Here is a 12,702-nt window from a genome sequence, read left to right as displayed (position 1 = left end):
CCCATTGTGGCTCAGTGGTTAAGGAATTTGACTAGGAACCATGAGGTTGCGGGTTCCATTCCTGGCCTTGCTCAGTGGGTTAAGGATCTGGCGTTGCCATGAGCTGTGGTGCAGGTTGCAGACACAGCTCAGATCCCGTGTTGCTGTGGCTCTGGTGTAGGCCGGCGTCTATGGCTCCGATTAGACCCCTAGCCTGGGAACCTCCATATGTCACAGGAGCAGCCATAGAAAAGGCAAAAAGACCTAAAAAAAAAAAAAAGTTATACAACTATCACCACTATCTAAATTCAAAGCATTTCATCACCCTGCAAAGAAACCCTATACCATCAGCAGTCACTCCCTACACCACTCCTATTCCCTGGCAACTACTAATCTATTTTCCATCTTTATGGATTTTTCCTATTCTGGACATTTCATTTCAACATATTCACACAATATGCAGCCTTTTGTGTCTAGTTCTTTCACTCAGCAATTTGTTTTCAAAGTTCATTCATCTCATAATACATATCTAACTTTCTTTTTACTGTTGAATGATATCCCATTGTATGGATATACCACTATCTGTTTATCCGTTCATCAGCTGATGAATACTTGGGTTGCTTCTACTTTGGGGCTATTAAGAATAATGTTGCTTGGAGTTCCCATCGTGGCTCAGTGGTTAACGAATCTGACTAGGAACCATGAGGTTGTGGGTTCCATCCCTGGCCTTGCTCAATGCGTTAAGGATCCGGTGTTGCCATGAGCTGTGGTGTAGGTCGCAGATGCGGCTCAGATCTGGCGTTGCTGTGGCTGTGGTGTAGGCTGGCAGCTACAGCTTCGATTAGACCCCTAGCCTGGGAACCTCCATTGCCATGGGTGTGGCCCTCAAAAGACAAAAAAAAAAAAAAAATTCATGCACAAGTGTGTGTGTGGATATATGTTTCCAATTCCTTTGGGTATTACACCTAGCAGTGGAACCTCTGGGTCATATGGTAACTCCATGTTTAACTTTTTGAGGAACTGCCAAACTGTTTTCTAAAGGACTGCACCATTTTACATTCTCACCCAGCAATGTATGAGAATTCAGTTTCTCTATAGCCCCATCAACACTTATTACTGTCTGTCTTTTTTTATTATAGCCATCCTAGCATGTGTGCAACGGTATCTCACTGTGGTTTTGATTTGTGTTTCCCTAATAACCAATGATGCTGAACAGCTTTATAAGCTGTTTACAAGAGGAATGCATAATTAACTACCACATAGACTGTTAACAAATACTGTTTGGAAAAAGTAAGCTTCAGTGAGATAAAGCAATATACATTTGTTCAAAAAGACCACAAATGGAGAAGCACTAAATTAAATGATAAAAGAATGTCAATCATAAATTATAGATATCAGAGATACAAGCTACCCTTCTCAAGACTAAGAGAGAGACAACACTACTCATTCTTTTCTTTGAAGACAGGCACTAATTGCTGCCATCTGTCTGATTTTGCCTATAGCTTAACAAATGGACATGGCTTCTGCCTCAATAGGCAAAATGCAGCCAAAGTGTGGAAAACAGGTCTGTAAAACACACTTGTTCAAATTCTCAACAAACATTACTCATGTGCTATTTCTTAAAAATTACCATTCTAATTTCCTACTTCAAATTTATCACTACTCTTTAAAAAATATAATGAACTTGGAATCTATTTTGCAAAATGATAAAATAATGAATATAGATAATAACCAGAGTAGTAAAAAGATCTACATTTTCAAATGAGCTCAACTTACCAAAGAATTGCCATTAAATATTTTGTAAAATTAAGTCAATGTAAAGAATGGAGTCAAAAATTGATAAGAGCATTTAAGAAGTGTTAGATTAAATGTATCAGTAAATTAATTACGTGCCCAATAGAAAATAATCTATTCAGCTCTTAGGAACAACAGCAGGAGCTTGATATTTGTGGCACTGGACACACAACTATGGCTATACCTACATAAGAAGAAACTTTATATAAACATAGTATCCAATCTACTACAAACTACAGTTTGTAACAAAAGAGTATGGCAATTCCATACAATATGGTGAGGGTGAGCCTTTCTTTATATTTGCATTTTTACTTATAAGTTAACTTTAGAAGCTTTCAATACCTATATCGCTTTCTTTTTCTGCTCCCAATCTTTATCTCCACTCTTTGTCTACATTTTTTCCTTCTAGTTGAATTTACTGAATAGAATTAAAAAATACACTGTGCATTTACTTGTGTTCAAGATACTGTAACCTCTGAAACAAAACCAACCTCTGAAATAAAATACAGATGACCAATACTGGCTCTTAAGCAATTTTGGCATTCACGCCAGAAAGTAAAAGATATGCAAACAACTAGGTATAAGACAAGAAAGAATCACAAAAACACCATTGCGTTCACTACTTCAAATTTTAAACAGCTACACAAAAAGAAGAAAAACCAAAGCTTAAAATGGGTTTCATATGCTAACTACAGGGAAAAAAAAAAAAGAAACACTAGCGCGCGCGCGCACACACACACACACACACACACACACACCCTCTTATTTGTGTGTAAGAAAATTGTCTCTGGAATGATACAGAAATTGTTAACACAAGTAACCTCCAGAAAGGTTGGAGGTGGCTGAGTCTTTATGACAAGAGTCATAAAGCTTTTCAAGGTACATCCTTTTCATCTTCTGAACTGTGAACCGAGTGAATTTATTATGTATTTGAACAAATGAAATTAAATCACTTTAGGAGTTCCCGCTGTGGTTCAGTGGGTAAAGAACCCGACACAGTGTCCATGAGGATGTGATATGATCCATGGCTTCACTCAGTGGGTTAAGGATCAGGCACTGCTGTGAGCTGCAGTGTAGGTCAAAGATGTGGCTCGGATTTGGTGTTGCTGTGGCTGTGACATAGGCTCCAACTGTGGCTCCAATTCAACCCTAGCCCGAGAACTTGCACATGCCACTGGTACAACAGTTTTAAAAAAAAAAAAAAAAAGGCACTTTAGAATACAGTATTATTAAGATGCATTTAATTTACACTGACAAAATTGGCAGAAAAACTGTTGTTCATTGTTGGAAAAAAAATCCATTTCTCAAGATACTGTAAACCACATTTTGTTATGATTTCTGAAATGTATACTACATTTCATGAGTTAGCCTCCCAAAAGTTATGTTCATATTTTAATATAAAAACTAATGTGTTAAAAATTAGTCAGTTAAGGGAATATACAAAATCCAGTTGCCAACTCAAAGAAAATTATACTTAACATTTTCATTCTGGTTGTTTAAGGTTGTTCTGTTTTTTAATTTTTTGGTGTTTTGTAAATTATTAAATATATTTGGTTTTGTCTTTTGTCTTTTGAGGGCCTCACCCGCAGCACATAGAGGTTCCCAAGCTAGGGGTCTAATTGGAGCTGTAGCTTCAGGCCTGTGCCAGAGCCACAGCAATGCCAGATCCAAGCCGCATCTGCCAACTACACCACAGCTCACGGCAATACCAGATACTTAACCCACTGAGCAAGGCCAGTGATCGAACCCACAACCTCATGGTCCTAGTCGGATTCCTTTCCTCTGCGCCACAATGGGAACTCCCAGTAAATTATTAAGTAAAATAAAGATGCAAATTGACCACCTTAACTTTGCCTTAGTGGAATAACTTTCAGAATTTCAGAACTTTGACTTCTAGAATGAACAAACCTTAATTAAATGTTCAATCTTCATTTAACGGGTCTAATATTAGTACAGCCCAAGTTTTGGATAATCACTATCTGAGAATCAAAAAGAACATTTTGACCCCACCATTTGCAATTTTCTCTGTCAACAGTGTGGACAATTTCCACATGGCACACGTATTACTAAAAGCATATGAAAGAATTTTATTAAGGGACTTGTCCAAAATTTTATCACAAATTATTTTTAATAAAATGCTAACAATCTACCTTTTATCTAATGCACAATGAATATCACTACCAAAACATAATAAGCAACACAAAACACTGGCAACTGCTCAAACTGTACACAGTAAAATTTGTTCTGTTAAAATTAACAGAAGGAACAAATCTTGGCTATACTCTGATCTTCACACATTTATCTAGAGAAACTGAACGTGAAAAAAAAAAATCCACAAAAGAAAGCCAAATGGCAAAAGTTTAAGACAAAAGTATAACATACAGTAACATCATCAACGAATCGACTTTTTTTTTTTTGTCATTTTAGGGCCGTAACCACGGCATACAGACGTTCCCAGGTTAGGGGTCTAATCAGAGCTACAGCTGCTGGCCTACACCAGAGCCACAGCAACACCAGATCCGAGCCACATCTGTGATCTACACCACAGCTCACAGCAATGCCGGATCCTTAACCCACTGAGCAAGGCCAGGGATGGAACCTGCAACCTCATGGTTCCTAGCCGGATTCGTTTCCGCTGTGCCATGACGGGAACTCCCAATGAATCAACTCTAAAATTTTAAACGGATGACCCTGTGAAGATAACTTCAGGATCATAAAAAGGCATAAAAACCACCATACATAAAAACTTGAGTTGGGCAGACAACAGAAATACTCTCTGAAAAACATCTTTATATAAAAAAAAAATTTATCAAATAAATTTTTAAAAAATAAAAAATAAAAATTTTTTAATAAAGTATAGTTGATTTACAAACATGTTTTCAATGGAAATCTATCAATCTTGGTATAAATCTGATTTAAATATTTGTTTTCTTAAACATGGAGAGAGCCTAATGTCAAAACTCAAAGATTAAAATAACACTAGGATCAAAATGTCAGTGCCAAAATATTCTGTAACCAAATATTAACTGGCATTGACTGAATTATCTTTTAATATTACATTTGAGAGAATTCCTAATAATGATTCAAATATAATGGCAAAAGAAGAACAATAGCCTTTCAATTCTCTGTACTAATTTTTATTTTCTCTTTTGTTCAACTTATTAAATATTCATTTAGAAATTCTCAAACTAGAAGAAATCACCTGAGGGAGTGGCTTAAAATTCCAACTCTGGACTCCATCTCTAGAAATTCTAGTTTAGGTTTAGTATACGATCCAGGAATCTGCACTTTTAACGTGCACCTTGAATTAATCTTTTAGCATCTGATTTCCTAATCACACTTTCTTCTAAAGATGATCCTTTCTACTCAAATACATTCTAGGAAGAAAGGGAGATAAGGAGGCAGGAAGAGAAAAAGATATAAAGACTGATTACAAACCTTTATATGCTGGAGCAGGTGGTGCTGTTGCCACTTTTCTGACTTTTGCTGTCACTGAGTTATCAACATTAACAACCATTATTGGGTGGTCAATATGACCGAGATTCTGGCCCTGGCCACTTGTTTCTTCTGAATGTTCCCACTGTTTCCTAATCCGCTCCTTGAGTTTTTCTAGTTTGGCATCATGTTGTCGCCGCCTTAAGGTATCTAATCTTTGGGAATTAGAAGTACTAGTAGAAGACGGAGAAGAGTCAGTTAGCCGTAACATTTTTGGATCAACATCATGACCCATGTTACTCCCAGAAGTCTTCAAATTGTTCTCATTTCCTTTTGCTCTGTTTGGCTTTTCTTCATCAGTTCTTATAGGAGCTGCCATCTTAATCAAACATTCAGAATTTTGCAATGCATCAATTGTTGGCTGATCATTTAAAAACCTAACAACAGTATCATTGATGACAGATGACTGGGAACTCTCAAAATCACAATAACGTATATCCCGATCTTCTCGATTGCTTATCATCCGGTTCCCACTCTCAGGCTTCTCTTCATTAACATCCACACAATATACATGCTTTGACTCTAAACGGCTGGGACTTATACTGGAGGGTGTGCCATGGACTTCCCTGTTATTAAAAAATAATAAGCTTTGAATAAAGAGTACAAAAACCAGTCATATAAACTGAATGGAGAACTCTAAGATAACATTATAGGCCCCCAAAACATAGAAATTCCAGTAGGTTGAAAATAACCAATAGGAGTTCCCACTGTGGCACAAGGGGATTGGTGGTGTCTCTGCAGTGCCAGGATGCAGATTTTATACCCAGCCTGGCACAGCTGTTAAAGGATCCAGCATTGCCACAGCTGTAGTGCAGGGATCTGATCCCTGGCCCAGGAACTCCATATGCTGCAGGGCAGCAGAAAAAGAAAGAAGAAAATAAAATAAAAGTACAGTAAAGTACAGTACAGTAAAATAAAATAACAAAATAACCATCACTAATATTAAATCTCAATGCCCCCTGTGTATCAAGTTTAGATAGTGGTAAGAATCTATATCATAATCTGCATATTATAAAATAAAAAATATGTAAAAATGTATGGAGAAATTTCCTTAAGAACCCCAGAATATAAGATTACAGTCTGACTTTGGATAGTCACTTGAGACGCATTAACCAAAATCTACATTTTACTTCTCCGTGAAATCTTAAGTACTAGGGGAAAAAGTTCTCAAATTCTGGCCTTTCATATGTGTTACTTCTAAATAATGTTCCAAATTAACAAACAGACTTGGATTAGAAACAAAGTGGAAGTACAATAAATATTGTCCTCCAAACAAATGTAGTTAGTGGGTTCTCCTGTGGCACAGTGAGTTAAGGATTTGGCGTCACTGCAGTAGTCCTGGGTTGCTATTGTGGTGCAGGTTCACTCCCTAGCCTGAGAACTTCCACATGCCACAGGTGCAGCTAAAAAAAAGTGTGGTTAGTAAACCTCTCTGAACCACAGACAATTTTTTGACAACTTCAAATTATATAAAGCACATTGGGAAACTCCGGAGTAAGCAAAGAACGGACATAACTAAACCACATACCTCAACGTCCATGTTCTCTATTCGTAAAAAGACTAGCAAAAGTCTTCCTCCACAAACTATTTTTAATTTTACACATCATTCTAATAAGTTATATTTTATGAACAGAAGCAGTTTATTAAAAGGGAGGTTAATATAAACAAGCCTCAGCAGTATGAAGAGTACATGAAAAACTATCCAACCAAAATTATAAAAGCAGACATAACAACCATCTGGACCTACAACATCTGAAAGAGACATTTATCACTTGTGGCAATTGAGCACCTGAATGTGGCTAGTCCAAAATGAAATGTGCTGTAAATTACACAGCAGATTTAAAAGATTTAGAACAAAAACGAAAGAAAGGGAGTTCCCATTGTGGCTCAGCAGGTTACAAACCCAACTAGTATCCTTGAGGATGCAGGTACAATCCCTGGCCTCATTCAGTGGGTTAAGTTCAGTGTTGCTGTGAGCTGTGGTACAGGTCGAAAATGCAGCTTGGACTCCGCATTGCTGTGGCTGTGGCATAGGCCTGCAGCTGTAGCTCCAATTCAACCCTAGCCTAGGAACTTTCATATGCCATAGGTACAGCCCTAAAAAGCAAAAAAACAAAAACAAACAAAAAAATAAATAAAGAGGGTAAAGCATCTTCGTGCATGTGTGACTTCTAAAAATTCTGAGATCACATGTGTGTGGGTTGCATTATTAATGGTTCCACCGCATAGCACTGATCGAGGTGTTTTGTGTATAGGCCTAAAACTCTAAATATCACAAAAATTCTTAAAGTCATGACTCTACTACAGCATAATATGGTAAATGTATCTATCATGAGTGCATAAGTGTGAGCACTTTTCTAAGGAGACAGTCTGCAGCTTCCATCAGATTGTCACTGGGGTCTATGACCCAAAAAACATTTTACCCTGTTCTGAGTAGCTGATTATTACACAAGGGCCTGAGAAGTGCACTCTGCAGCTTCTATTAGAATCAAGACTACATTCACTCTATTGGTCAGATTGCAACAGTTCACTGTTAAAATGATTAAGGTCTAAAATTAGCACATGTAGAGAATAAAATAAAGCATAAAATGGTACTTTCCATATCATGCCTCAGTCTTAAAATGGGAAGGACAACAGACCCCCAAAAAAGTAATTTCACAAAATCTTTCATTCGCCCATGAAATATTTACTACTTATAAGTGTGTTCACTCTTTAGGATACTTAGTAAATGACAAGCATTAAGATAATGCTTTGAGAATAAGATGGCCTTACATAAACTAACATAATGGGTAGATATGGAATCAAAATATAATGCAACATGAAAATGCTCTAACAGAGCAAGATAAATAGTATTATGGGAGCACAGAGGAAGGGTTAAATAAACTGAGGAGTGGAGTGGAGTAGAAACAGATCTGGCAATGTTTCATATAGAAGGTGATAAAAGATGAGTTTTAAGTGATGATCAGAGGTGGCCAGGTGAAGAGTATTCTATTCAGTTATCCTATCGGTACTCTTTCCTTTTCTTAAAAGACATAATTTGGGGTTAATAAATGCCAACTATAGCCTTTGGAATGGATAAGCAATGGGATCCTGCTGTAGAGCACTGGGAACTATGGGCACTTGTGATGGAGCATGATAATGTGAGAAAAAACAACATATACATGTATGTGTGACTGGGTCACCTTGCTGTGCAGCAGAAAATTGAAAGAACACTGTAAATCAGCTATAATGGAAAAAATAAAAACCACTGTCAAAAAAAAAGACAATTTATACAACTTTAAACATGAGTATTCTTTGCAGGAAGAATATCAGAATACAGTCAATAATTTAGTTTCAATTTTGATGCTGATTATGTTTCTAGGCATCTTATTATTCTTCAAATTTTTCCCTTCTCCTTTGTCTAAACTATAAAATTTTACTTAGATTAAGTAAGTCCCTGGCCTTTTCCCAATTTTTCACTTTTTTTTTTCTTGTCTTTTGTCTTTTCTATGGCCACACTCACAGCATATGGAGGTTCCCAGGCTAGAGGTCTAATCAGAGCTATAACTGCCGGCCTACACCACAGCCACAGCAACGCGGGATCTGAACTGCATCTGCGACCCATACCACAAGCTCACAGCAATGCCGGATCCCCAACCCACTGAGCGAGGCCAGGGACCGAACCTGCAACCTCATGGTTCCTAGTTGGATTCATTAACCACTGAGCCATAATGGGAACTTCTTTTCCACCATTTTTATCATTTCAACACTACTGACCAGTCCCAAATTTATTTGCAGCCCTGACCTTTTCACATTCCTACCTAAATTTCCAAATGTCTACTGAATTATTTTCACCTAGACATTTCAAAATTGCATCAACTTAAACATACTGAAAAATGAATTCATAATTTACCTCCATCACCCAAATTTTTTATCTCAAATTTAAGACTACAAACCCAGTACTTCCAAGCATCGCTACATTAAACACCTTGATTTACTAATAGACATGTTAAACTACTAAAAATGCTTATAAATGAAACTAAGAACTATAAGGTCCAGTGTCCATTACCTAACACTATTTGCTATCCTAACTGCATGAACAGATTTCCACCATTAGTATAATGTCCCTCAAATTCAAAAATCTCTAATTTTATCTGCTGAATATTCTAAATTAGCTAACAAAAATGCAAAGCATTTTACACTGTCCATACTATTCAAATTCATATATCAATCTTGAAATCTGATCAAACTGCTGAAAGGAGCCATTGGCAACAAAATAAAACAACAAACCAACTCACATTCTCAAGGAGAAAGGAATTTTATATAACTGATTAATGCTACCAAAAAAAAAAAAAAAAGAACAAGAAAATTCAGCAATACAAATTTCACTATGTAGAGCACCCAATCTGAGCTATAAGGGAAAAAAGTTCACATTTCAGAAACTGAAAAAATTGTCTGTAGGAAACATATTTATTACAATGACAGTGGCCTGGAGCAAATATTACTACTTCTCAACAAATACTCAATTTGTAAAAGAAAAAAAAGCCAGCATTTCATAATATAAAAGATTTTATCATTTTAGAAAATGAAAAAGGTTGTAATACCAGATCCAAAGGGCTATGAAAAACTGAGAAAAACTATAATCTTACCATAGACACTATAGGCTAACCCTATATGATAACTGGAGGAAAAAAAACATTAACCTGTAAGAAACCAAAGGTTCACGAAACTCCACACGATTAATTTTCTTTACATTACTCTCCAGGGTGGTAGCTCTGAGAGGACTACGAGATTTCTCTTTTCGTGATTTAGAAGATTTGGAGGTTGGAGCATTAATCCAAGAATCATCCAGGTATCTACCATCTGAAGAAAAAAGAAATCTATGAGAATATATAATATAAAATATGACTGTCTCTGAATTTGACTAGTATTTAAGAAAATGATTTAGGTATCTAACCTCTAGGTGGACATTATGTAAGGTGGAAAAAATTCGGGTTAACTTATTACAATAATTCAATCTGTAGAGAAAGGCTGTATTTTGAGCATACAACACAAAATAAATTTCTACATATAAAATTCCTTTCTGGGAGCTTCCATCATGGCTCAGTGGTAATGAACCCCAGACTAGTATCCATGAGGATGTGGGTTTGATCCCTGTCCTCGCTCAGTGGGTTAAGGATCCAGTGTTGCTGTGAGCCGCAGCATAGGTTGCAGATGTGGCTCAGATCTCTACTGCTGTTGCTGTGCCACAGGCTGTCAGCTATAGCTCTGATTCAAGCCCTAGCCTGAGAACTTCCATATGCCGCAGGAGCAGCCTTAAAAAAGATATACTTACATACATATATCAATAATAAAATTTCTTTCCAACAAAGGCTCTCACTCAAAAAAATGTATCCAATTAAAAATCCAACAGTCTCACAGATTTTTTTTTAAATGAGTTTCAGTAGAAAGCACCAACCTGCAGGTTTTAGCTCACCAATTAAGCAACCACAGAATTAAATCCATGAAAGGTAACCAAAGAAAATATTTACACTGTGTCAATTTATGAGGGTATCTGCAAAACAGATATTCCAATTCTGATTTTAAACCCCAACAAAAAAATATAAATCTTAAAACAACTAAATTTCAAGGGATATACCTGTGAATTAAGAAAAAAAAAAAAGATATACACAACCTTAAAGACTCAAAATCAAATTCACACTAAAAACAAATGAAAACTCTCTGTCAAAGATGATCCAGTGATGCTAAAGTCCCTGATGAAAAGATGGTGGAAACATCACCTATAGCCACTGAATACAAGGCTGCTTCACAACTAGTCAGTACCAAAGGGAAAAAAGTAAAATACTGATGAGGTATACAGTCTGTGACTAAAGAGCAAGGAAATACATGGGACTTAAAGAAGAAATTCAATTGAAACAAAATATAAAAATTCATATTTAATATATTTATATATTTGGAATCAACCTCATACATACCTTTTCTACTTATTTTTCTGGTAGCACTTGCAGAAGATTTCTTGGTATCCATGACAGAATCAAATACAGCTGTACTCGTAGGGGCTACTTCTAATTTGTTTTCAATGTGTCTCAGCTAAAGTTTAAACACCATCAAAACAAAATGTTAATTCTGTAAATAAACCAGCTACCATCAATTTAATTAGTTATTTAAAACTATTTTTTCCAACACCAACTATTTTTTCTCTCTCCAACAGAAAAAAAAAACTCAGGAATGCTTTATTTTTAAAAAATAGTTTTTCCATTATTTACTACTTAAGCCATACTAACTGGCCCAATGCTGCCCAAATTTAGATAAGAAAATTGAAGAGTCTGAAGGAGTTCCCATTGTGGCTCAGCAGATTAAGAACCTGACTAGTATTCATGAAGATGCAGGCTTGATCACTAACTTTGCGCAGTAGGTTAAGGATCTGGCATTGCCACAAGCTGTAATGTAGGTTACAGATGCGGCTCGGATCTGGTGTTGCAGCGGCTGTGGTGTAGGAATGCGCTGCTGTGAGCTGTGATGTAGGTCGCAGATGTGGCTCGGATCTGGCGTCGCTATAGCTCTGGCATAGGCCAGCAGCAACAGCTCCAATTGGACCTCTGGCCTGGGAACCTCCACATGCCACAGGTTTGGCCCTAAAAAAGACAAAAAAAAAAAAAAGGATCCTTTGAAAAAACTTTTTTTTTCAAAAAAGTAGAAAAAAATGAAATTATCAAAATTCCACCACATAGAGATAAAAACTTCATGTAAAATTCTGATTTATCTTCTTTCAGATATTTTGCAGATGGCAATATACTCATAAAATTGGAATAATCGTTTGTATATCAGTAGTTCTGTATCAGGCTTTTTCTACCATTTAAATTATGAACCATTTTCATCCCAAAAAAAGCTTTTTAAAAACTCAATAGTTTTTTTAAAAAAAGAAAAACTACTATTAACAATTTAAATTAGTATAGCTCTAAATCAAACTGGAGATAAAAACTATTCCTACATTGTAGATGTATAAGGGCTCACACAGAAGAGATAAAAATATATATTGATTGCTCTATTCATGGAGCCAAAATCTGACTCTGCATTATGACCAAAACTTCTTTTCCAGACTGACTTTCAAACCAGTTCAAAAGATTTAGGGGACAGAAAATAGCATACATACATTTGTTTTCTTTTGTATTCTACCTGAATTTATATACACTAAAAAAGTAATTTGCCTAGAGAGCAAATGAAAAAGCAAAGTGCCTCTCTTTGAAGGAGCTATGCGTCACTTGTCAAATCTGGATTCCTAAACTCCAGACATGATTGGACAGAACACAAATGAGAAGAGTTGCCCATAATCATTTCCCTTCAGCAGTGCTAAGAGAAAAGAGACTATCACTGACACAAAAAAGAGGAGGTAACTCACAGTCTACTCAGGGAAAAGCTGCTCCTTTCATTTCCTCTCTGACCCTGAGCCTTCTA

General features: G+C 36.3%; 1 protein-coding gene across 4 annotated transcripts in view; it reads right to left on the bottom strand.

The window, feature by feature from the left end:
* CEP350 (centrosomal protein 350) overlaps positions 1 to 12,702 on the bottom strand; it is a 156,549-nt gene that overhangs the window by 126,023 nt on the left and 17,824 nt on the right. For 3 of the 4 annotated variants that reach the window (XM_047751751.1, XM_047751753.1, XM_047751752.1), the window contains exons 4-6: positions 11,223 to 11,337; positions 9,951 to 10,110; positions 5,212 to 5,834 (exon numbers count right to left, since the gene is read on the bottom strand). In XM_047751751.1, the coding sequence (XP_047607707.1) occupies positions 5,212 to 5,834; positions 9,951 to 10,110; positions 11,223 to 11,337 (898 nt within the window). Of the gene's footprint in view, positions 1 to 4,975; positions 5,160 to 5,211; positions 5,835 to 9,950; positions 10,111 to 11,222; positions 11,338 to 12,702 lie in introns of those variants that run through there. The other variant, XM_047751754.1, reaches the window with a different exon arrangement.

This window comes from Phacochoerus africanus, chromosome 11, assembly GCF_016906955.1.
Source record: "Phacochoerus africanus isolate WHEZ1 chromosome 11, ROS_Pafr_v1, whole genome shotgun sequence".
Lineage (NCBI taxonomy): Eukaryota > Metazoa > Chordata > Mammalia > Artiodactyla > Suidae > Phacochoerus > Phacochoerus africanus.
The sequence above is the reverse complement of the archived record's forward strand: the minus strand, read 5'-3'. Positions and strand labels throughout refer to the sequence as shown.